The sequence below is a fragment of the Cladophialophora carrionii genome (assembly GCF_000365165.1).
Source record: "Cladophialophora carrionii CBS 160.54 unplaced genomic scaffold supercont1.1, whole genome shotgun sequence".
Taxonomy (NCBI): domain Eukaryota; kingdom Fungi; phylum Ascomycota; class Eurotiomycetes; order Chaetothyriales; family Herpotrichiellaceae; genus Cladophialophora; species Cladophialophora carrionii.
This window is the reverse complement of record NW_008481816.1, coordinates 4,387,258-4,410,544: the sequence shown is the minus strand read 5'-3', so window position 1 is coordinate 4,410,544 and position 23,287 is coordinate 4,387,258. Positions and strand designations below refer to the sequence as shown.

At 54.4% G+C, this 23,287-nt stretch overlaps 10 protein-coding genes across 10 annotated transcripts; 6 read left to right on the top strand and 4 right to left on the bottom strand.

The window, feature by feature from the left end:
• Positions 1-2,494: 2,494 nt before the first annotated feature.
• Positions 2,495-4,074, bottom strand: G647_01575 (uncharacterized protein; the record flags this gene model as incomplete). The annotated part of the gene is made up of 3 exons (XM_008724974.1): positions 2,495-3,309; positions 3,439-3,684; positions 3,762-4,074. 3 exons carry the CDS (start codon positions 4,072-4,074, stop codon positions 2,495-2,497), a joined length of 1,374 nt encoding a protein of 457 aa, XP_008723196.1.
• Positions 4,075-5,333: 1,259 nt separating this feature from the next.
• On the bottom strand, positions 5,334-5,969 carry G647_01574 (uncharacterized protein; the record flags this gene model as incomplete). Its single annotated transcript, XM_008724973.1, has 1 exon — positions 5,334-5,969. The coding sequence occupies one exon, from the start codon at positions 5,967-5,969 to the stop codon at positions 5,334-5,336; it is 636 nt and encodes a 211-aa protein (XP_008723195.1).
• A 378-nt stretch (positions 5,970-6,347) lies between these two features.
• On the top strand, positions 6,348-8,177 carry G647_01573 (uncharacterized protein; the record flags this gene model as incomplete). Its single annotated transcript, XM_008724972.1, has 3 exons — positions 6,348-6,560; positions 6,614-7,975; positions 8,070-8,177. 3 exons carry the CDS (start codon positions 6,348-6,350, stop codon positions 8,175-8,177), a joined length of 1,683 nt encoding a protein of 560 aa, XP_008723194.1.
• A 552-nt stretch (positions 8,178-8,729) lies between these two features.
• On the top strand, positions 8,730-10,476 carry G647_01572 (uncharacterized protein; the record flags this gene model as incomplete). The annotated part of the gene is made up of 2 exons (XM_008724971.1): positions 8,730-9,241; positions 9,300-10,476. The coding sequence occupies 2 exons, from the start codon at positions 8,730-8,732 to the stop codon at positions 10,474-10,476; spliced, it is 1,689 nt and encodes a 562-aa protein (XP_008723193.1).
• A 655-nt stretch (positions 10,477-11,131) lies between these two features.
• G647_01571 (uncharacterized protein) lies at positions 11,132-12,880 on the top strand (the record flags this gene model as incomplete). The annotated part of the gene is made up of 3 exons (XM_008724970.1): positions 11,132-11,224; positions 11,319-12,067; positions 12,130-12,880. 3 exons carry the CDS (start codon positions 11,132-11,134, stop codon positions 12,878-12,880), a joined length of 1,593 nt encoding a protein of 530 aa, XP_008723192.1.
• Positions 12,881-15,586: 2,706 nt separating this feature from the next.
• Positions 15,587-16,333, top strand: G647_01570 (uncharacterized protein; the record flags this gene model as incomplete). The annotated part of the gene is made up of 1 exon (XM_008724969.1): positions 15,587-16,333. The coding sequence occupies one exon, from the start codon at positions 15,587-15,589 to the stop codon at positions 16,331-16,333; it is 747 nt and encodes a 248-aa protein (XP_008723191.1).
• Positions 16,334-16,366: 33 nt separating this feature from the next.
• Positions 16,367-17,157, bottom strand: G647_01569 (uncharacterized protein; the record flags this gene model as incomplete). Its single annotated transcript, XM_008724968.1, has 2 exons — positions 16,367-16,979; positions 17,033-17,157. The coding sequence occupies 2 exons, from the start codon at positions 17,155-17,157 to the stop codon at positions 16,367-16,369; spliced, it is 738 nt and encodes a 245-aa protein (XP_008723190.1).
• Positions 17,158-17,618: 461 nt separating this feature from the next.
• G647_01568 (protoheme IX farnesyltransferase) lies at positions 17,619-19,058 on the top strand (the record flags this gene model as incomplete). The annotated part of the gene is made up of 1 exon (XM_008724967.1): positions 17,619-19,058. The coding sequence occupies one exon, from the start codon at positions 17,619-17,621 to the stop codon at positions 19,056-19,058; it is 1,440 nt and encodes a 479-aa protein (XP_008723189.1).
• Positions 19,059-19,844: 786 nt separating this feature from the next.
• Positions 19,845-21,637, top strand: G647_01567 (uncharacterized protein; the record flags this gene model as incomplete). The annotated part of the gene is made up of 4 exons (XM_008724966.1): positions 19,845-19,970; positions 20,101-20,582; positions 20,669-20,962; positions 21,064-21,637. The coding sequence occupies 4 exons, from the start codon at positions 19,845-19,847 to the stop codon at positions 21,635-21,637; spliced, it is 1,476 nt and encodes a 491-aa protein (XP_008723188.1).
• Positions 21,638-22,151: 514 nt separating this feature from the next.
• Positions 22,152-23,043, bottom strand: G647_01566 (uncharacterized protein; the record flags this gene model as incomplete). Its single annotated transcript, XM_008724965.1, has 3 exons — positions 22,152-22,281; positions 22,413-22,633; positions 22,810-23,043. 3 exons carry the CDS (start codon positions 23,041-23,043, stop codon positions 22,152-22,154), a joined length of 585 nt encoding a protein of 194 aa, XP_008723187.1.
• Positions 23,044-23,287: the final 244 nt, after the last annotated feature.

Below are 23,287 nucleotides of genomic sequence, written 5' to 3'. Positions count from 1 at the left end.
CATGCTAGCCGCCAATGTCGCTATGTGAGGATCCGATGCTGATATCATTGTACCCAGCGTGGCTCCCTCAAGCAAGGAAAAACCTTCAGGCTTACCCCCAATTACACTATATATCCAACACAACCAAGAGACTTTAAGACTCCCGAAATCCCGAAGGAGTCACTGCACTCGAATGTACTCTCTACGTCTCATTCCTGGACGTGAATTAGGACTCATCGCTGCACTCGGATGTTCCTCTCATTCTTGGACATGGGTTAAGACTCATCGCTGCACTGGGATGTTCCTCTCATTCTTGGACATGGGTTAAGACTCGTCGCTGCACTGGGACGAACCTCACATCTTTCGGCGTGGTTCCTGAGCAATGGAAGTACAGGAGATCTCGTGTCGGAAACAAGGCGATAAAAAAGCTCTATGGCTTTCTGCAATTGTACTCGTACCCCATCCGCCACCCACAGGCTCAGCGCCGATCCGGCCAAAGTCTCGACGATCAACTTAATACCTCACCCCTATACAGCAACGCCTACAGAATATAACCCTCACTCACTCATACAGCATCAAAGTGACAGCCATGAAGCGACCACCCATGGGAGCTTGACGGGCGTGCGTAAGCGAGTGAGTAAGTGAGTGAATAAGTAAGTAAGTGAGTAAGTGAGTGAGTCAGTGAGTGAGTGAGTGTTTGAGTGAGTGAGTGAGTGTTTGAGTGAGTGAGTGGTTGCGTGCAAGGCTCACAGGTGTCGCAGGGGTAGTGCAAGCAAGGCTGGGCCCTAAAAGGGGCTGACTGAGTGGCTGGCTGGCTGGCTGGCTCCCTGGCGTCCCTGGCTGATCTGCACCCCGTCGGAGCGGACCAGCCAGCCATTGAGATTCGATCGCCTTGTTATCTTTGTCTTGCCCTACTTTGCCCTGCTTTGCCTTGCCTTGTCTTGTTTTGTTTTGCCCTAGATTGCCCTGCCCTGCCCTGCCCTACCTCGTTCTGCAGTGGCCCACTCCCTCATTCAACTCGACCTCTCGGAGAACGGGTGGGGACGAGCCAGTACTCGTACTGTACACAGTATGTAAGCCAAGTGATCGTCCACCCCCTGCCTGTCGTGATTCCGATTTTACACCACTTTACTGCACGGCACACTGATGACCGTGGTGTCGTGCAAGCATACGGGCCTGCCTTGTTACGAGTATAGGTGTAGCTCGTAGGGTACGGAGTACATGCATCTGTCTGAGTCTGAGCAACACATACTCCGTATCCTTTCCAGGGTTTATACAAGTACCAACCCACTGCCGAATGAGATGAGATAGAGCGCACGCCTCCTTAGATTGAAGTCGTGGCACTCGCGTACAGGAAGCTAACTGAGTGTCTCGTTATATCCTGTCATTGTGCTTGTCCTGTCATGCTCGAGAGGCCATTTTCGTACGTACGTCCCGACAGAGATCACCAAAACGTGGATGGGGATGGAATGTGCAGATCGGTTCGTCCATGGTCCTGTTGGGTGCGAAGCCACCACCGCTTGTCCAATTGACGATACCTAGGTAGTTGACCAGGTACTGTAACGTACTTTATACTTTATACTTTATATCATCTGCGGGAAAGGATAAAAGAGAGTCAGCCCAGACCAGGTCAGGCCAGACCAGACCAGAGTAGATAGCTCGCTAGCCTAGGAAGGTAGGTAGGTAGGTAGGTAGGTACTGATAGACATATGTGAGTACTCCGTATAGAGTATATAATAAACCGTGATACAGTACAAGTAGACATGCATAGCCATGGATAGACATATATCGATCCTTAGATATAGATATAGATACTCCGTACGGTTGATAGATATGATACTTTACATTACGCTGCGGGACGACCAGAGCAGAGTAGTACTGTACTTTGGTAGACAACTCTGGCGCAGAGATAGCCCGTCCTTGGAGCCGAACACTCCGTACAGTACCGTAGCATAGCGTACCTCTTCATGAGAGCTGGAAAAGCACCCATCTACCTACAGTACAGTAGCTGGCTTGGCTGGCTCTTTACTCCCGTTTCGCTGGCATCGAGCTTCGATCATCCATCATCCAGCGTCTACCAGAGCAGCGCAGGCAACCCTCGCGCGCAGTGAACTGATAATGTATGCACTGTTTTGCACTGTACTATACTGCACTGCATGCGACTTATGATCGCCGCTACTCCTGCCGCCCCACAAGCCATAACTCTTCGCTGTCCAAGTCAAGGACCCCAATACTTAGAGAGCCCAGTAATTCGCGTCGGATGGCTCTTCCGCCGCCACTGGTCGTGCCAGGCGACGCCAGGCCAAGATGCGTGGGGATCATAACGCTCAGGTAAAAGTGTCAAGTATGAGATGTGTGGTAGAATATGTGTGGAGGAAATTGTGGTTGAAAGTGGGTAGAGCAAAGTATAAGGTCGTGTCGTGTCGTGCGTGCCATGGTCGTACCGTAAAATTGTTGGTGTGTCTGTTCTTGTCTCCGTCTTCGCTTTCGTTGGTGGCTTCCGACTCGCATGCGTTCAGATAAATTGGCCCCTCTCGTCGTCATGCAGCCGGTGCTGTCCGTGGCCATGCCCTTGTCCATACTCAGGACGATATTCTTGTGCGTACGCATACTGACCCTCTGTGTGAGGATAATACCCTTCCTCACCCCCAATCGCAACCCCGACACCGCTGGTGCCGGGAAACGGCACGCCATGTCCGTGCTCCGCTCTCTCATCTTCAGAGTCCCCGCTTACGCCGAAATACTGTTCATGAAGATTGGGGTCCTTGACCTGGGCGGGACCAGGGCCAACGTCGTCTCTCTGGAAACTACTCCTCAAGGGCGTGTTCTGCTCCGAGTTGGCCCCCGTCCCGCCCGTCTGGTGCGACCATCTCCCCTGGGCGGCTCCCGGACTATGCTTCCCTGCGTGCAGCAGCGTCGGTGAGATGGCGTGCATTTCGCGTGCCGGCTCCACCACGCCCCAGGGAATGCTCTCCTTCTTCCAGGCCTCGGCCTTGGCCGACATGGGCGACTGGTACAGGCTGTTGCCGTCGGCGTGGGCGTCGTGCACGCGGCTCATCCGCCCGCTCTGCGCCATCTTGTACCGTCGCTTGCGTGTGAAAGCGAAACAACCCCAGCAGAGGCCGCCGATGAGGAGGATGCCGCCGACGATGGGGAGCGCGATCGCCAAGGCGAGCTTGTAGCCCCGGAGGCCGCCGTTGTCATTTGTGCCGCTCGACGGCGGTGCCGGGCCGGCGATGAGCGTTTCGTTGAAGATGGCCTGGGCGTCGGGGAAGAAGGGTCTGCCCGGCTCAGGAGGGTCGCGGCAGGCGATGTGTAGGGCTTGGAGGACTGTCATACGGAGGTGCGTGAGCAGCAAGCGACTGAAGAGCTGAAGACTCAATCAGGGAGGAGGGAGGGAACAAGGATGGATGGGCGATCCTTCTTGTGCACACTCAAAGACCGTCTTCGCTCACTTACAATTTGCCAGGAACAACTGCTGCGGGATGAAACTATAACACTGAGCGCACTTATTGATGGTCGTGTCGTCGAATTGGGCGGCCGTGCAGAATTCACCGCCCGGTTCGGTCCGGGAGCTGTCGTTCGTTACTTGGTAGCCGACCGAGTTGTTGAGCGGCGCACAGCTGACTTGACAGGGACTGCTGATCGAGATATGGTCCTCCGGGATGGCAAACATGCATCCCGCCAATGTATACCGTAGGGCCACTAGACAGGTGGAAGTACATTCAGCATTTCTGCGACCTCGGAGGGTGGGAAAAAAACAAGAAAAAGGTGTATCATACGCAGGCCATATTCTACATCCGTGTTATTGTTGACTGTGTCCACCGCCGTGCTGTTCAGTTGACATGCCACGCATTTCTGGAATCCTCGACCGGACGACAGAGATTGGTAATTCGCATCGAGGCAGACGACATCGTTCTCGAGGGTGCCTGCGTCCGAGCAGACCGATTCGCAAGGCGACCCGGGCACGCTCTGGAGGGCGGAGGTGACACTCGCGAAGGCCGTCAGCACCAGGTACAGCAGGGCTATCTGTCTGAATCGTGGAGGACGAGGGGAGCGGGCGCCGGTCGCAGGGCGGTCATGCCAGTAGGCCATGACACTGACGGTGAGGGCAGCGACATATGAAACAAGAGGGCAGCGCAAGGCAGGAACCGTCAAGGCCGTCGGACGAGAGAGATTGCGCGCAGACGCAGGCGCTTCGATTCTTTTATTGCGACGTTCAGGCCCGCCGGCACAGCTGAGGGAGGATCACGGCACCAGGAGAGGAGAAATCGATTTCCTCGTCCGTGAGAGGTTGCTGCCATGCTTCGGTGGCTTGCAGGTCGATGGGCGGTTACTGAAGCTGATCTTCCAGTCAGCAGCGGGGGTTGTGAGCCGGCATGAGGATGAGGTTCGCCTGAGGGCGTGGTGATTGGTGGCTTGGGGTGTGCAGGGTGTGATGAAGCCCGCGTTCGTTCACCTGAATGGATGCAACGCATGGCCACCTAGTGAGCACTAACCGGAAGGGCTCGCTGCCGAGGGACGTGGGCGACATGGGCGACATGGGCCTGGACAAGCTTCTCGACGGCCAACTGTGTCACACTGCAGGTCGGCCTGTCGCCGTCGAGCTTGGTCGTGACCACTCCAGATCATCACGAAGCCGTCGCCTCATTAGCGGTACTCGAGGATATGGACTCCTGAATCGTTACTTATCGTCCTGCAACGCAAAGCCGCGGATGCAGTGCGAATGCTCAGGTGCAGTCAATCGGCCACTGTTTGTTTCTTCTCGAGCCGCCGGTACAAGCTGGCACGCGGCGCTGGATCGTGATATTGCTGTGACGTCCACGAGATGCGACGACAGGGAAAGACGTTCAGAACTGACAGCCGCCGTTGTTACTCGCTAAGACGACAACGTCAAAGAGCTCTAGATGACATTGCGAGTGACATACCCATTATCCCCTATGTACATGACGCTGCTAAAACGCACTTGGTGACTGCCCTTCAGAATCGGGTCGAAAGTCCAAACAGTCTCTCATATATACATGACAAGTGTTGGAAGAGTACTCAATCTCGGGAATTCCCTCCTCGCGCTAGCTGGCCATGTCACAGCAGACTCAAAGAGAGACGAGATCGAGGTGCTGAGATCAGGGTCGAGTGGCTAACCTCCATTGCTCGGCAGGCTTGATCGCGTTTCCGCAGTGGTTGATGGGCGGTCACTTCACACCGACGGGGACGACAGCGGTATGGTATGCATCGCCATCGATCGACAGGAGCATTTGAAATGCTCCGACAGCATACACGCTGCTCGGCGGAATATCACCGATGCGACGCGTACCCTTTGTATTCACGTCGAACTTGCCATGCTCACATAGCGATTACCGTGTGACACTTTGCTTCTGATCAAGCTCTTCCACCCGCTTCTCAAAAGCAGAGATCATGGTGCTCGCGACCTTGCCCTCCACTTGAGCAAACATTTGATCGTAAACCGGGTTTCGGAACTTGACAACCACGTCCAGCTTGACAGCAGTGCTTGCACCCGCCGCCTTTGAAGGCACAATCTGCCATTTCGTAGACAGTGCTTCGAAGAGGCCGTTGCTGTGCTCTTCGCTGCTTTTCGCCTCGATGATTCCATTGGCCGGATCGCAGTGCACGATACTCTCCCAGTTCTCCTCCACCCCCAGCTTGGCGTAGCCGACCTTGAGGCTCGCTCGAGTGGGATAGCCTGCCGGATCTCGTGATTTCACATTTGAGGAAATTGTGAACGGCAGGAAATTAGGGTAGCCTGCAACATCAGACACAGCTTTGAAGACTGCCGCGGATGAATACGGCAACACCTTGGTATGGCTCATCGACCGAGGCTCACAGGGCCCAAGGGCTGAACTGAGCAGTGAATCAAAGATTGTTCTGGCCTGGTTTGGTGATGCTGCGTATCTCGATATTGAAGGTCTTGGAGCTTGAACTAATCGAGTTGGGGAGGCAAGGAGCACGCCCGCCGCCCGCCGAGTTGCCATGTTGCCGATGGTCGGGCCAGGCCAAGTCTAGAATGAAGCGAAGATCCAGGAGCGTGCTACGAGTATATCAACCTCATTGTGATCGGGAGTGAGGGAGGACGGACCGGGACCATGGATGTGTAGCCTACAATTGTCAACGGAGTCGAGACAATTATTTTTGTCCGCTGTCTGCGAGTCATTGAAATTTCACGCAATGTCTTTTCCGACTCGCGCAAATTTACGAGACTTGTGCGACCACAGTTTCCCCATCTTTGCGGCCAGACCACGAACGCGCTCAACCCGTTCTGGTGCTTGCTACACGTCGCTCGCCATGGCTACCTCTCTGTGAAAGGCCTGGTCCAAGCGGGTGGTTCCTGGTCGCACACATCCACCCTAGCCATGGAGGGGTCATCCGTCGCTCCCCCTGTTGCCGCGGTCATCAGGAAACAGCCTCCGCCAGAGAAAGCCGAAGCCATCAACCTGCGGACCAAGATAGTGCTGTCCTTCTGGGCTGTCATAGTTTTGCTAGGTATTCCGACATGGTTGAGGACGACATCAATCTATCGCGCGAGCCTTCCACTACAAGATATGCTCGACTGGGCGGACGGACAGGTGAGCAGTGAAGAGCCCTGACGGTACTTTCCAATGCTGATGATGCTCCCTAGAATACCCCCGCCGCGATTCCCTTGGACGTCTGGGTTTCGGCACCAGCTCTGCCCTGCTTGGAGGTCCAGACGATTGTACGAGACACACAACAAGCCTTGGACGACCTCACCAAGTATCCCACCTTCCACCCAAAGCTTCACCTCGTGGACCTGCAGGAACGTGGAGGTAACGGAGGGGGAAAGAGCTGCGGCGAGGATCTCACAAATCTGAATCTTGGGGAACCTGCACTGAAACTATATCTTGAGCCAACATCTGATAGCTTTGCGTTCAGTCTGAGCGCCGTCGCCGCGGAAGCTCGAGCTCGCATACCTCCTAATGCAGGGCCTAGTCACGCCAAAGATTTGGCCGAAGCCATTTATGGCCTCTTCAGGGAGGAACAGATTGCTGCAGCGCTGCAGACCGTCTCGCTTGCTAGCCACAGCCAGAATGCTCAGGCATTTCTGCAATCACAGCCCTACGACATGGTTTCTGGGATTGAGAAGCAGATCAACCGCGCTTACAAGTCGTCTCCCGAATTCCACCTGACCTTTTCCCTTCTGACAGCCAGTGGCGCTCCTTCCAGTTGGGATATACAGCATGCGCTTCAAGAGCACGTCCATCCGCTTGTGCACGCACTGTCAGCCGTTGCCGATTTTGAGGTCACCACACAGGTGCAGCTATATGCGACTCTTCCACCCACCGTACAGCCTCATCACATAGAAGGCCAGAACGGAACGTACCTACATCAAAATGACTTGACGGCGTTTGTGAATGCTGCAGAGTGGCCCCTCGCCCCGTCACTTGGAGATGGACCTACACTCAACTTCATTCTCTACATCCCAGCTAAGGATCAGATACCACTGTCGATTGAAGATAGCAAGGAGCTCTCATGGGTCATCCCTCAGTGGGGTGGTATCCAGATTCTTAACCCGCCATTGTATCCGCATCCTGTTCACGGTACTCCAATGCTTTCAGAGCATTTGGACAAAGACCTGCTGCGCCGGCCTTTTGAAAAGTTTGCCTCGCAACTGCTGTCACTTCTGGGCGTCTTGCAATCCGATCACGACGCGAAAGGCAAGCCTTTGCAATTGCGGCTTGATGCTTACAAAAGGCACTCGGCCTTGACTCTCCACCTCAAAGCAGGATCCAGTCTGGGATCGCTTGCCCGCCTTGCTCAAAGGTTGAGCAACATCCCCATCCCGAGGAACGTTGCTCAACTGGTTGACGACGCGATTTCCCATCTTTCCGCCTCGTGTCGCGCGTTCTTGGGGAGCAGGTGGACTGAAGCTCTGGCCCACGCCAAAGTAGCATTTAGAGACAGCGAAAAGGCATTCTTTGACAAGTCGATGGTTGGTCAGGTCTATTTTCCCGACGAGCACAAGGTATGTCAACACCGAACCTATCGCAGAACCCGGGAAAAACTTGTAGCAATCATCTGCTTCGCAAGTCGCACGTACGTTACTAACCCCGACCTAGGTTGCTGTTTATCTGCCTCTCCTAGGCCCGGTGGGGGTCCCTCTGATCATTGGTCTTCTGAGAGAGGTCAAACGTTTCGTTTCGAGCAAGCAAGCAGGAAGAGCATGATGCAGATTCGAAAAATTCCCTAGGACTCCTCGATCGAACGAAGACTGAGATTTAGCCGGCGATGCGATACGGGTTGCATAATCGACATCCTCCTTCCCACACTGGAATCTATTACAGAGCGAAGGAACTGTTCAGTTGGCCGGCTGCTGTCCAGCAGGGTTTTCCTGGACAGGCACGTTTCTGAGCTGCCTACTTTGGCAGCTCGATAAGCTCGTCATCCGTCTCATGTGGGGTAGCCGGCCATGCTCCAACAGCTGTTGCCACACCGGGACCTGAATGCGACTGGCTGCAGGTACACATCGACATCTCTGTACCGGTCGAGCTTACAATCCCACCAATTAGGCGGTGCGGTGGTCGCAGCCTTCTTCCCAGTAGCTTATCGACAAGCCGGCCGCTGATCGCCGGCGTGCACAAGGGTTCGTTCAACCAAGCTAGAGGTCGTCGATCTTCCTAGGACGTTGCGCAAATCGAACCTCATATAGAATGCAAGAAGTAGGATGTTGACGGTGGCTTTCTCATCCTCAACCCTCATCGTTCACCACGTCCGCCGATATGGCTGCTGGACTCTTTCGCCGCATACAAGGTCTCCTCCTTGTTTCGCTGTCCTTGAACACCTTGGTTGCAGCGCAAGCATGTTACAACCAAAGTACAGCCATCAACGGGACAGCTTTCCCTCCGTTGATCGAAGCGACAACAGAGGACCTTGTTCGTGGTCTCGAGTCGGGCTTGTTCACAAGCGTCGACCTGGTCGAGGCATATATTTCTCGCATCTTGGAGGTCAATTCGACGCTTCATATGGTCACTCAGCTCAATCCGGACGCGCTCTCGATCGCTGCTCAGCTTGACTCGCAACGAGCAAGAGGGAATGTTCTCGGTCCGCTTCACGGCATACCAATTTTGATCAAGAACAACATTGCTACTGCTGATGCCATGGACAACACAGCGGGCTCCTACGCTCTTGCTGCTGCTAAAGTTCCCCGGGACAGCACAATAGCGGCAAAGCTGAGGAAAGCCGGTGCAATCATATTGGGGAAAACAAACCTGAGTCAATGGGCGAATTATCGGTGAGTTCTCCCGGTACTATTGTCGTTTCCCGGCAACTTGACTCTGACTATGTATTAGATCGTATAACACCAGTAACGGATGGTCGGCGATTGCAGGCCAGACAGTCGGTGCTTACTTTCCCGGTCAAGATCCCTCCGGCAGCAGCTCCGGTAGTGGTGTCTCGTCTTCATTGGGGCTGGCTCTCGCTGCTCTGGGCACCGAGACAGACGGCAGCATTTTGAGTCCATCAGACGTTAACAACTTGGTTGGCATCAAGCCCACAGTCGGCCTTACCTCACGCGACCTTGTTGTCCCCATCTCTGAGCACCAGGATACCATTGGGCCTATGGCCCGCACAGTGAAAGATGCTGCTTACGTTCTCGCCGCCATTGCTGGGAAATCGCCTTACGACAATTACACTGACGCAATACCATTCGACACTATCCCCGATTACGTTGCAGCCTGCAACTTCAGTGCCTTGTCCGGCAAGCGCATTGGCGTGCCGCGCAACCTCATTGACCTCTCCTATGACTCCATCGCCGCACCTATCGTCCCCGCCTTCGATGCAGCTCTCGACGTGCTTCGCTCTGCGGGAGCCATCATCGTCGACAATACCAACTTTACCGGGTACGACGCTCTCAACGAGGGCGACTACTCCACCATCGTCCTCGAAGCTGATTTCGTGTCCGACCTGCCAAAGTACCTTTCACAGCTGTCGCACAACCCCAACCAGGTGTATGACTTGGAAGATGTCCGTAACTTCACACATATGTCTGCCCTTGAGGATTGGCCTGAGCGGGATACGCTCATCTGGGACTCTGCGTTGGAGCTTGGGTATGACAATACCTCGCCAGAGTTCTGGTCCAACTATACCATGAATACATATCTGGCTGGTCCCTTGGGAGTTACTGGCGCGCTTGCAAACTACTCGTTGGATGCATTGGTGCTGCCTACGGAATTCAGTCCCAACTTTCCTGCGTTGATCGGCTCGCCAGTCATCACAGTGCCGCTAGGGGCGTTCCCTGTTGATACCGAGATCACGCCCAATGGATTCAACAACCTGAACGCCACGGCGCCCAACTTACCTTTCGGCATCAGTTTCATGGGACCTCATTTCAGCGAGGAACTTCTCATTGGGTTGGCTTATGCTTTTGAACAGCGGACATTGGTGCGAGACACCATTACTCCCTACGTTCAGCCGACGGTCGAGCTGGTAGACGTGGTTACGGCAAGGTTAAAGCGAGCACAAGCGTGACACTGCAGTCCAAGTGCGACGGTAATGGGTGTGAAGGCGTCTCGACTTCGGTTTTTGGGTCTCGAGTGAGCTAGCTGTGATGTGATAACCGCGACGCAGATAATCAATGACTCTAAGACACCGGCCGAGGTCTCGTACCATGGTGTCTTGCCTCACAACTGACTACTCATCTGTTTCGAGGCCCTTACTCGCAATCTTGATCCTTGATAATATGCCACCATTCTTGTTTTAATCTGGAGACTCTTGCCAGCCGCTGAGCGCCAGGCCGGTCCGATGTGAAGGACAACAACCGCACAGGATGCCAATGCCGAACCATGTCCGATGCTCGTCGACTCAGCCCCATGCCCGCACGGTTAAGCTGTCCAATCGACGGCCTTGCAATTGGCGGTAAGCTGCTGGTAGGCGATTGGCCAGGATGAGTCGCATGGCTGCTTCATGATCAGCTTCGAACCGAGGTTGAGCATCGCCACGACAAAATCCGGGGGACACTTAGTTGTCGGTTCGGCCAGAGTATAATTAATTAATTTATCAGAAGCTGTTGAGTTCTTCAAGCTGCCAGCCCTATAACTGGTATTTGCTGGGCCTTTTAGTCGAGCTCGCGAGGCACCTTCTGCTCTAAAGCGCAGGAGAAGCACCTTGATTTCGCAGTGCAAACATGGCGCAAAAGTCGTCCCAGACGATCCCGAGCAAGGTGCACTCGCGTGCGGACGTCGCGAAGCACAACTCTGCTGACGATTTATGGTGCATTGTAAGCGAGGCTCTTCCCTCTTACCTACCCAATATGTCCAGCCTGTCCAGCCTGTCCATTCTTCGTCGCCCGCTAACAGTTCGACCCATCAAAGATCGATCATAAAGTGTACGACTTGAGCGACTTCCTCGACGCTCACCCTGGAGGCAATTACGTCCTCGAGCAAGTCGCCGGCCAGGACGCCACCACGGCATTCTACAACCTCCACCGGCATGAAGTCCTTCAGAAGTATTCGGAGCTATGCGTTGGCATGATCGAAGGCGAGAAACCCGAAGTCATCGACCATCAGCCCGGCGATCTGTCACTGGTGCCGTATGCAGAGCCTCTGTGGCTGACTCCCCAGTTCAAATCCCCGTATTACAACGACTCGCACCGCGCCTTGCAGCGGGCGGTGCGAGAGTTTGTCGACCGCGACATCTACCCGGAAGCGCAGCAGAAGGAAGCCGACGGGACGTACATCTCGCAGGAACTGGTCGACAAGATGGCCGCCAACAACTTACTCGCCATGCGCCTGGGTCCGGGCAAGCACCTGCAAAACCGCGGTCCGCTGATCGGAGGGGTCAAGCCCGACGAGTTCGACTACTTCCACGACTTGATCGTCGCGCAGGAGTTATCCCGTGCTCTGGCGCGCGGCTTCCAGGACGGGAACATGGCGGGCATGATGATTTCATTGACGGCCGTGAGAAACTGGGCCAACGACAAGGAGCTGATGGAGAAGGTGACAGAAGAGTGTCTCAGCGGCAAGAAGTTCATGTGCCTGGCCGTCACCGAGGCGTTCGCCGGGTCCGACGTGGCGGGACTGCGTACGACTGCGACCAAAACCCCCGACGGAAAACACTACATGTGAGTATCGTGACCCATCCCCCAGCCTCATCCGGGGGCGAGCCCCGACTGAATGTAACTAGCATCAACGGCACGAAGAAATGGATCACCAACGGCATGTTCGCCGACTACTTCGTCACGGGGTGCAAGACGGAGAAAGGCTTCAGCGTGATCCTGGTGCCGCGCGACGACAACGTCGAGACCAAGCGGATCAAGACGGCCTACTCGACCGCCGCGGCCACGACGTTCATCCAATTCGACAACGTCAAGGTGCCGGTCAACCACCTGCTCGGCAAGGAGGACAACGGCTTCATCGTCATCATGTCCAACTTCAACCACGAGCGCTGGGCCATGGCCTGCTCGGTGATCCGGTGGATGCGCACCGTCGTCGAGGAATGCCTCAAGTGGTCGAACCAGCGCATCGTGTTTGGCAAACCCCTGGTCTCGCAGCCCGTCATCCGCCAGAAGCTCGCCAAGATGATCTCCCTCACCGAGGCGTGCCAGTCGTGGCTCGAGACCATCACCTTCCAGATGACCAACATGTCGTACGCGCAGCAGAACAAGCTCCTGGGCGGGCCGATCGGGTTGTTGAAGAGCTACGCCACGCGGTGTGCCCATGATGTCGCTGACGATGCGGTCAATATCTTTGGTGGTAGGGGCATCACGCAGACGGGCATGGGCCGCTTCGTCGAGCAGTTCCACAGGACGTACAAGTTTGATGCTATCCTCGGAGGGACCGAGGAGATCCTCGCGGTATGTTCTCCCATTGCCTGCGTTAAGTTCGTGTTTTCTAGTAGTCATCATATCCCCACGCCAGTCTCAGGTTGTCCTTGAGCTTGGGGCGGGTTCGTTCCAGCGACGCCCAGCCACACGCACTTGTCCGAGGTTTCGCTCTGACGATGACACTGACGTACGGGTTTCTTAGGACCTCGGCGTCAGGCAAGCCATGAAATTCATGCCCAAAGCCATGCTATAGCCTGCACTCCGTTATGTACGACCATCTATTCCCGCAGCTCGAGAATCTGTCCAGTGTTTGTGTATAAGCATATTGAGCATAAGTGTCCCTCCGGATGCATTCATCGTCCATATATTCTTGCCATACCATAGATGGGACGAAGTCGGGGTCTCCGTTCTCCATCCAAGCCTGGGTGTCGGCATAATTACGTATAGGTACAGGTGCAGGTACAGGTGCAGGTACAGGTACAGGTACAGGTACAGGTACAGGTACAGGTGCAGGTACAGGTACAGTACTGACAGAGCAAATGGAAGCTTCTGCCTCTGCCTGTGTCATTGACTCATTGATTGATCGAACGATATCCACAGAGTGGTGCTACATAAGGTATTTAGTCACGAAAATACGTCCTGCGTGGGACCTTTTGTCCGTGAAGAATAGGGATGGACATCCGGAACTTTGGCCCCCATTCGACGATCTCAAGCGCATGAGTGAGGCGAGAGGGCACTAAAGAACGGACCTGGCATGATTACCTTACACAGTACGGACTACTGTCATTGCCGTGTGGACGGGGTGGAGATGGGGCGCCGTGGCTTACTAGATACTGTAAGTCCTGTGCAGTACAGAGAGTAATTTTGGATCCTGTGGTCCTGTACGAGGTACTGTATGTATGTACCTTGCTTCGTTCGGCACTCGGGAGTATGATCTCCTGTACGGAGTACTGTAGGTGACTAATGTGAATACGAAAACCGATTAGCATCCTTCGTGGACTGCCATGCCCTGCCATCTCGCATATAGCCGAGGGAGAGCCCTTCAGTAGGGTACGAGGTATACGAGGTTAGCATAATATCACGCATCACATACCACATATCACACTTCACACTTGGCACACTCCGTACGAAAGGACGACATACAGTATACGTCTTAGGCCGTCAAGTGCTCGAGCCGACAATAGTTCCGGGACACAGGAAGATGAGGCAGGATACCAGTCTCTCGCATGGGGGAGCACTCATACTCGCACACAGAGCTGTACTGAGTACCTACCTAATTGAGGCCAGCCCGTCCAGAGTGCCCGGGCAGACTTATTGCCCACAACTACTCCGTAATTACCTGGTACAGTATATCAAATGGTGTCACCAAGATACTTAAAGTCCTGTAAGCTGAGGTAAGGCGGTGCTTGAGTAAGGGGGTGTCAAGGCGTCCACATTCGCGACGTAGTATACTTATTTCGAGGATTTCTGGCCGCCTTGTACGTTCCGAGAACTCAAATCATCAGCCGTGGGACCTATGCGACGCGATACATAATTACAAACTGTGCATACATCTTCAGACCCGCCCGCGCTTTACCCTTCTTCTACGGGAGGTATGTAATATAAGCGCTCTGATGGATCGGTTGGTACGTGTACTCATCCTCGCCCTCGTCCTCGTCCTCGTAATCAACGAGATCACCCCCCTGGCCCTTCCTTTCCCTCCCGTGTACTGGCCTACTGCGTATGGTACTGAAGCAAGAGGACTGCGAATAGACTACACAGTACCAGGTATGTAATCTGTACACAGCATCGATCGTGTCAAACATTGGTGGCTCTCGGTAGTACTATATGGTATTGTTCTCTCCACGTTAATTTCTGTCAAAGCTTGTTGGTCCATCGTGGTTGCTCGCGGTTCAATACAGTACTACGGAGGGATTGGTATTGATGTGGACTCGGATGATGGAATCTCGTCGCATTGCCCAGAAGAGGCAGTCTCGCCGGGACGCCAGCGGTGTGGGTATTGGTTATAATGATACGGGAACTGATACTGACACTGACACGTACACGAACGCGTACACATCCACGGACATGTTGGTATGGATAGCGAGCTGACACTAGCAGAGGGGGCATGGCGGAGGGTCACATACAGTAGTATAGTGGAGCCAAAGAGACCGTTGTCCTTCCTGGTCGCTGGATGGGACGCCTTGTGGTCAACACTGCGTGACCCGACTGCACTGGGCGTGCTGCTACTTATTGGGTCGTCGATGGATTGGGGCCCCTTGGGTTAGGATTGTGCGACTCCGACTGCACTGGACGTGCCCCTACTTCTGTCGTGTACAGCTGGATCCAGACCTGAGTGGCAGCCGTCACACAGCACAGCACAGCATAGCACACCGACCTCCCGTATCACACGCCCACCACAGTTGAGGACAGCAGATATACCGCTAGTCCCCAGTCCTTTGGCCTTCTACGGCAGCCGTTCCGCACCCGACATGATGGGTTCCCAGGTATCACCACTCCTCGGTTTGCCGTTCGAGCTCCGACAGAGAATATTCGAGCATGTCTTCACGAATTCAGCATCTCCAGTGTATCCGCCACAGAAGCCATCCGCTTCAATCAGTCTCTGCGGACTTGTCGTAAGGTCCTCATCTGTCCTGATCTTGCGAGCGTTGCAACTGACGGCCCTGGCAGGGTTACAGGTATAAATTGCCCAGACCAGCCTTGGCAGGCCCCCGGACGAGCAGCACCAATGTACAAGCTCTCCTCTTATGTCGGCAACTGCATCAAGAAACCCGGCTGTTGCCTCTTCAACTCAATCCTGTGAATTGTCAGGCCGTCATGGGTTCCTCAACCTCGACAACGAAGCAGTTTCTCGAAGGACTGGCACCATTTCAGCGACGCGCCGTCAGAAAGCTCGAGCTCCATCTTCTCGCAAGTGTGACGGAAGCGTGGTCGCTGAGGTCGATATTAAGATTGATAGCTGACGTCTCCGACTCGACCGATCAACAAACGTTTGTGCCAGACAGCTGGGACGGAGCATTCGATAAAGGGTATTCGGTATCGCAGAAGGCATATGGCACAAGTGTCTCCGGTGGGAGCGACCTTCGAGAGTTGAACATCTTCATCACCACAAGAGACCTGCTCCTAGCACAAGCAGACTCTTTAGTCGGACTGCTGCACATTCTGACGGTTCCTCCTGCGGCGCAAGCTTATGCGAAGCCTCGTACACCGTTCGCATGCACAGCATCATGGGTTTCCGAGGGCCTTGCTTATCTCGGATCGCTTCGAAGATTGAGTATTGTTATCGAAGCCAGTGTCTCTGTTGCGAACCAACTGACCGGTGACGACAAAATCGGCTTCTCGAACTTTGTCAGATCGGTGTTACCGAGGGCCATCGTGGAAGTGAAGTGGATCACGCAGAAGAACATGATCCTTTCCCCGGACGATGATGAGTGGGTCTCCTTCCTTTGGGATGACGACTTGATGGCCTCTGACGCAGGACAGGGCTCGCTCAATGAGAACCACGAGGGCACAGAGATGAACAGGAAAGTTGGATGGTCCAGTTGGGGAAGTATCCAGCAGTGATCCAGTCGTAGGGATGTTGGTCCGGAATTGCTGTCATCGTCCCGTCGTCATGAATTTGTGAATACTCGCGAGAGGCATCAGACCAGGTGTAGGCGGAGCTGTCTGAGTTTCTGGAATCGATTTGGATTCGGGCTTCGGTTGCTGCTTCTCGATGTCCATCTCGGCTCCCTCTTCTCCCTCCTCATCGGTTACCTCATACTCATCGTCGTCATCGTCGGCTTCCTCCTCGTCCTCGCCCTCTGGGGGTTCAACCAGCTGCCTTCGTAGACCAGTCACTACATTCTCAATGCCTCCTTGCATTTCAGCCCGCGTGTAGTCTCCACCCCAAGTCTGTTTTCTTGCAGCTGAGTTTGCTGCACCAGGAGCCCACTGCCACAAATCGTTACGCTCACTTTCTGAGAGTCCACGAGACGTAGTCTTTCGCTGTCGAGCAGCAATGTCTTCTCCTTCCTTGACCCAGTCCTCTATGTTCGGCTCAAATTTACTCCTCAGTAATGCATCCAAGATATTCTGGCTTTTCACGCCGGGAAATTGTGGCGTGGGGAAGGCGACAGTGGATCGAAACAGTTCGCCAGCCTCTCCCAGCTGCGAGGTGATGGTCTGGAGATTATTGGATATGAGTTGTGCATGAGTTTGCAACTCTGGCCTGGCATGCGTTAGCTATCTGCATCTGTTTCTGACCAGGACTTTATTGTGTACAAGGAAGGGATTGGATTCGCGTTTCCCAGGCTGTCTCTGAGCGAGACAAGCGATTGATGAAGGGCTAGCAATCTCTGCCTGGTCAGATCAAGAGATCTGACTTGGTCTGTTGTGAGTTCGGCCATCTCGTAGACTTCATTGCATAGTCATATTCTGTATGGTGGATGGTGGAAAGCGAGAAGGTATTGAGGCATTGAATGGTGTGAATGGTCTCCGCATTGGAAGCTCCGATCAATTTCACATTTCACTCACTCCGACTTCACTTTGTCACTGTCACACCACGAACTCGATGCGCGTCTCGCTCCCTGCGCCCATTTGAATCACCGCCGTTATGGCCGCTGCTCCGGCAGCTGGGCGACTGTCTGGTTGTGGCTTTCGTGTCTGTTCAGCTGGCCTTACGCGATCCATCCGCAAACCATCCAGGACAAGCGGGCTCCTGCGAACTGCGTGGCAATCAACCAGGAAGCTTCACGGTGGCTTCGTACCTACCGACAAGGCAGCAAGAAGCGTTGCCCATTCCCAGAACTTTGTACAAGACTATTTCTCTGAAAACACATCAATCGACAGAGGATGGATCAAAAGTGGAATGCTGGCTGCGGTCCGCACCATTGCAGAAACATCAGGAAGCGGGCAACAAGAGGTGGCTCTCAACACTATACGAACTAGGGAACAAGAAGCTTCCACCAAAGCTCCGGCCATCGAACAGGAATCCCGGAGCGCGATCGAGCCAGCGCGCAGCCAGACTGCCGCTACGGGTTCTCTCGAAGCCGTCCAACACGCCCAAACAGACGATGTACTCCCACACAGGAAGAGGAAGAGGCGGAAAGCTGCTTTGAACCCTTCAGAGGAACCGCTCCCTCTAGATGCCTCATCTCAGCTGGCGACTGCTGCGACCGCGATGCCTACATCTGCCTTTATTCGACGGAGAATGGCTACCTACCTCTCCCTTTCGAAGCCACGTCTCTCCCTGCTCGTGGTCCTTACAACCACGAGTGCCTACAGTCTGTATCCTATACCTGACATCTTATCTTCCATGGCATCGCCTGTGACTTCAACTTTCTCGACCTCGACACTGACTTTGCTGTTCCTGACCTCCGGCACCTTCTTGTCATCTGCATGTGCGAATACTCTGAACATGCTCTTCGAGCAACGTTATGACGCATTGATGTCTCGGACGAGAAACAGACCTCTGGTACGACAGTTGATCTCACCGCGGGCCGCGGCAGTCTTTGCCTTCCTCTGCGGCGCTTCTGGGCTGCTACTCCTTGGTTTCGGTACAAACCCCACAGTCGCCGGTCTGAGTGCTCTCAACATCTTCTTGTACGCCGGGGTATACACCCCGATGAAACGGATATCCGCAGCCAATACCTGGATTGGCGCTGTGGTTGGTGGCATTCCTCCCTTGATGGGTTGGTGCGCGGCAGCCGGTGAGGTAGCGACGTCGGAACACCATTCATGGCAAGATCTCTTGTTTTCCGAGGGTTCGCTCGGGGGCTGGGCTCTGGCTGCCCTCTTGTTCGCCTGGCAGTTTCCACATTTCATGTCTTTATCACATACCATCCGAGCCGACTATCAGAATGCTGGTCATCAAATGTTGGCCTGGACCAACCCCGCTCGAAACGCTCGTGTGGCGCTTCGCTATTCCATTGCCATGTTTCCAATATGTGGCGCTCTATATTGGGGAGGCTATGTCGACTCGGGCTTTCTCCTCGTCAGTACAGCGTGCAACGTATGGATGGCTCGAGAAGCAGTGCGCTTCTGGAAGCAGCAGGGCGCCGGGGGCAGTGCTCGAGGCCTTTTCTGGGCCAGCGTCTGGCAGCTGCCACTTGTATTAGTAGGAGCTCTGGTGTGTAAACGAGGCTTGTGGGACGGTTTCTTTGGCGCAAACGAGTCAGCCAGTATTTACGAAGAGCCGGAGCTCGCGACAGACGGCAGCTCTCTCGGAATGGAGTCCCCCAAATCCCTGCAAAGGAAGCCGCCACCTGACATCAACCTGGCTATGATGGGGTTCAAAAGGCCGACTTGAGCTCCTCAAACACAACCGTCAGACATGCTATATTGCTTCGACACTAGCGGGATCATTTTACGTGACGAGTCGACGTCTGAAGACAAGGACTCGGTACACCCGCAGACGGCCAGTCCATTCCACCAAAGTGCCCACCACTTTGAGCGAGATCGAGACTCGAGGTAACGGAGGCAACCTATGCAATTCCGCGCCGAATCGCGTTCGTACGGCGGCTATACCTCGATCAGGGCATATTGTGGCTATCGGCGTGAAGGGAGCTACCGTCACATCATGTTGGCAACATCTGAACCTCAGCTGAGACGGTAATGGCATTTCCTCAGCGTTTTCCGCCGCTTGCGGTAAATATGTCTTCTGGGTTGTAGCCGCGGCGGGCTTCACCCACAAACCTTGCGATACCGTACTTATGCCGGGTAATACACCGAACCAGCACCGCTCTTTTGCCAAAAAGGGGCCATGGACAAGCTTCAAGCAAGGGGCAGCGCATGCGTCTTATGCAGCCATGGCGTCACTAAATGTAGATCGACTGTTTAGCTATACGACGAATCTCCAGGATTGCGGGGAATCAGATGCTGTGCTTCGACACGAGATTCATCTGGATGGAGATTCAATGGAAAGCTCCAACAATCTACAGCACGGTTCCTGAATGTAACCTGCTCATGCATTCAAGTTACACTGTGAATGATAAGTGCGGGTCATGACTCCCAGAGTCTCCCTCTTTTCCTGCTTCCCGCTTTGCTCTTTCTCACTCCTACTTTCTCTTGAACCCGCACATCAACTCGAGACATGATGGGAGCTAAACTCAAAGTGTCATCACCGATATCTCAATGGCTTCTGGCTGCTGCGTTGCTTGAAACTGTTGCTGCAGCAAGCCTCAGTTACAACGGCCTCGCTCAAACACCTCAGATGGGCTGGGTAAGAGGACCCCTGTGGCCGCGCAAAGACATGCTACATCCTTCAAAAGCTTCAACAATGACTCCACCCTCACGCCCACTGCGCCTCTGCATGTCCTGGCTCGGGATGAAATCTCATTGACATGCTCTAGGACACATACAATGCATATGGCTTGGCGTATAACGAGAGCACCATACTCAACAATGCGGAGCGGCTCGTGTCTCTTGGATTCCGCGACCTGGGCTACCGGGTCGTGATATTCGACGATGCGATGACGGAGCTCAATCGCAGCTCCAACGGCACACTTGTTGCCAACGCGGCCAAATTTCCCTCTGGACTCCAAAACATAGCAAGCCAACTGCACGACTACGGTCTGGACTTTGGCGTTTACAGCTCCGCGGGTCGGTTTACCTGTGGGGGCTATCCTGGTAGTTTAGGATATGAGAGCCAAGATGCAGCATGGTGGGCGTCCATGGGGGCTGACTATCTGAAATACGACAATTGTTACAACGAGGGTCTGTCGGGGACTCCGAAGCTAAGTCAGGATCGGTACGCGGCCATGTCGAATGCCCTGAACAGCACGGGAAGGGACTTTGTGTATTCTCTGTGCAATTGGGGAGATGATAAGCCCTGGTACGTTGCTACCTACCCCCGTCATCCCTTATATTTACACATGCTTGGCGAATAACCAGTCCTAATGTTTGTGTGGAACGTACCAGGGAATGGGCGAGCACCATTGCCAACAGTGCCCGCATCTCCGGCGACATCATGGACAGCTTCAGTATGCCCACCACATCCTGCCCCTGCGGTCCGGACGACTACTACTGTCAGATACCTGGGTACGGTTGCTCGGTCATGAATATCCTTGGGAAGGCCTCGTTCATTCGCAGCAAGAACCAAGCCGGGTATTACAACGACCTCGACATGCTGGAAGTTGGCAACGGGGGAATGACCTACGACGAATACAAGGTCCACTTTAGCATGTGGGCCGCCATCAAATCTCCGCTGATCATGTGAGTACTCCTAAGATCCTGGATTTGCCGTTACCCGCAACCCAATATGCTCGTCTCCTCGCGCTCGAAGTTGTCGGGATACTAATAGCAGTGTTCATTAGGGGAAACAAATTGGACCAGTTGTCCCCCGAAGACTATGCGATATTGATGAATCCAGCGGTGTTGGCGATCAGCCAGGATCCGAGCGTGAGCGCCGTAGCGAGAACCGTGAGACAACAAGTGGATGACAAGGATGAGTGGGGCTTTGGGGAGGTGCAAGTCTGGCAGGGTTCCCTCATTGGAGGCGATCAAGTGGTGGCCTTTATCAATGCTGGCAACAACACTCGGACCATGAGTTACAGCCTGGTCGAAGTCTTCGGGGGCATTCGCACCAACGAGAACGCGCAAAAGAGCTGGGATCTGTTCGACGTTTGGGGTAATCAGACAGTCATGCCACGCGACGTGGCTGCCCGAGTCTTGAACGGGACGCTTGCCGTGGCCAATGCGACGGGGTACTACAATGCTAGCGAGACCAGCTGGGCGCTAGGTCTGAATCAGACTAATCCGCTTCTCATGGGCACTCCAGCTGGCAGTGTGCAAGGTGGAGGGTTACTGAGCGCGGAGGTACCCAGACACGGGATCATGATGTGGAGGTTGAGGGAGGCTGGCGCGTCACAGAAGAGAGATGAGCTCTGATATATTTGTTTCTGCGCAAGTGATGGCATGGTCCAGTCTCTGGAGCTGACATGTGGCTTGCCGGTGTTTCTGAGACAGAGCACATCGACAGCTAGCTCCCCGGCTCGCCTTGTGCCAAGCATGAAAAAGGCCGCATCTACGGAGTATTGTTCAAGTGATGGCTGATGAGGAGGGCAAATTCTGATAACGATATCTGACGGACCGTGCTCTGAAGAGCAATTCCATTTCCACATTACACCTGAAGAAGCAAACCATGGTGCAGTTCCCCTGCCAGATGGATGCGTCAACTCCATTCGCTATGCGTTGGTGTAATCGTTTCTCATCATCCGTGTGACGCCTTTCCTGTACATGAAGCATATTCATGCCGCTAACCTGCAGACACAGCGAGAAGGAAAAACTGGTCAGGATAAACACGCCCGTGAGCCCGTCTCAGACGTGACAGCATATTGTGGCGTCTCATCCAGTCTCACGTCGGCTGGTGTCACAATCGCCTTCCACACAGTCGCTCGTTCGATCAGCCGATTTTAGCCTTTGAAAAGTCCATCTCGGGATGCTCCTTCATGAACTTCTTGAGTATGTCATCTTTCTTCTGGTCGTCGCTCGTCGGTTTACCCATGGCCTTCTGGTTCTGGTCGTACATCATCCTATCCCCAACGTTAGTTAGTGGTCGGGCCCGTCCGATCCCTTGAGAGAGGGTGGAGCTCAAGGGTAGGGGAGGGACAGGTTTTTGAAAAAGGCATTTAACAAAAAGATCAAGTCACATCACAGCACGTACTTCTCCACCATGCCTCTTGTCTCGCCGTCCAGCTCGCTGAGCTTGGAATTCTCCGGCACAATCTTGGTGGTGTCGATCTTGGGCGCCGACGTCACGATGTGCGCCCACCAGTTGGAGCCGCGCGCCTTGGCCAGCGTGATGAGGATCTCCTTGCCGCCGTCGGGTTTGGTCGAGAGCACCCACGTCGAGTCGTCGACTTGGATCGGGTGCGGGAAGTCGCCCTGGGGGAGTTATTCAGCGTTAGATCATAGATCGGGAGTTATCAAGCGTTAGAATGGCAGATCATAGATCGGGAGTGCGAGTGCCGACCAGACGCGGATCTTCGCTTCCTCGACCGTCTCACGCAGGGAAGGGCATCAGGGCATCAGGACAACTCATGTAGACAAAAGTGACTTACATCGATGATGGCGTCCTGGCCTTTCACCCCGACCTTGATGTGATTCTTCTTCAGGTCGACGACCAAGTCCCTGGCCTTTAGGTTACCGGGGATGGGCACGCTGACTTCGGCCTCTTCGAGCGTCTGCGTCCACTTGTACGGCAGGGTGGCTTGTTCTGCTTCTTCGCGCTTGCGGTCTTCGGCGTCCTTGCGGGCACGTTCGGAGGGGGTAGGCGAGGGTGCGCGGTCGGCCATATTGTCTTACTCGGTAGGGTGCGCGCCAGGAGGTGGAGTGGATGTGTGAGCGAAGATGGGCTGAGGTGGTGAACTGAGACCTGGACGTATTGCTTGCGCAGAGACGATCCCCGTGGAGCGTCACAAGCCTGGACATTTGGTTCTAGAAATTACGGCATAGGGCAGAGCCTCATGCGGGGAAAGTGACGAGGCTGTACAGTCGACAGGACGAGGCTGAGCATGTGGCATGCGGAATGGAGCCCAA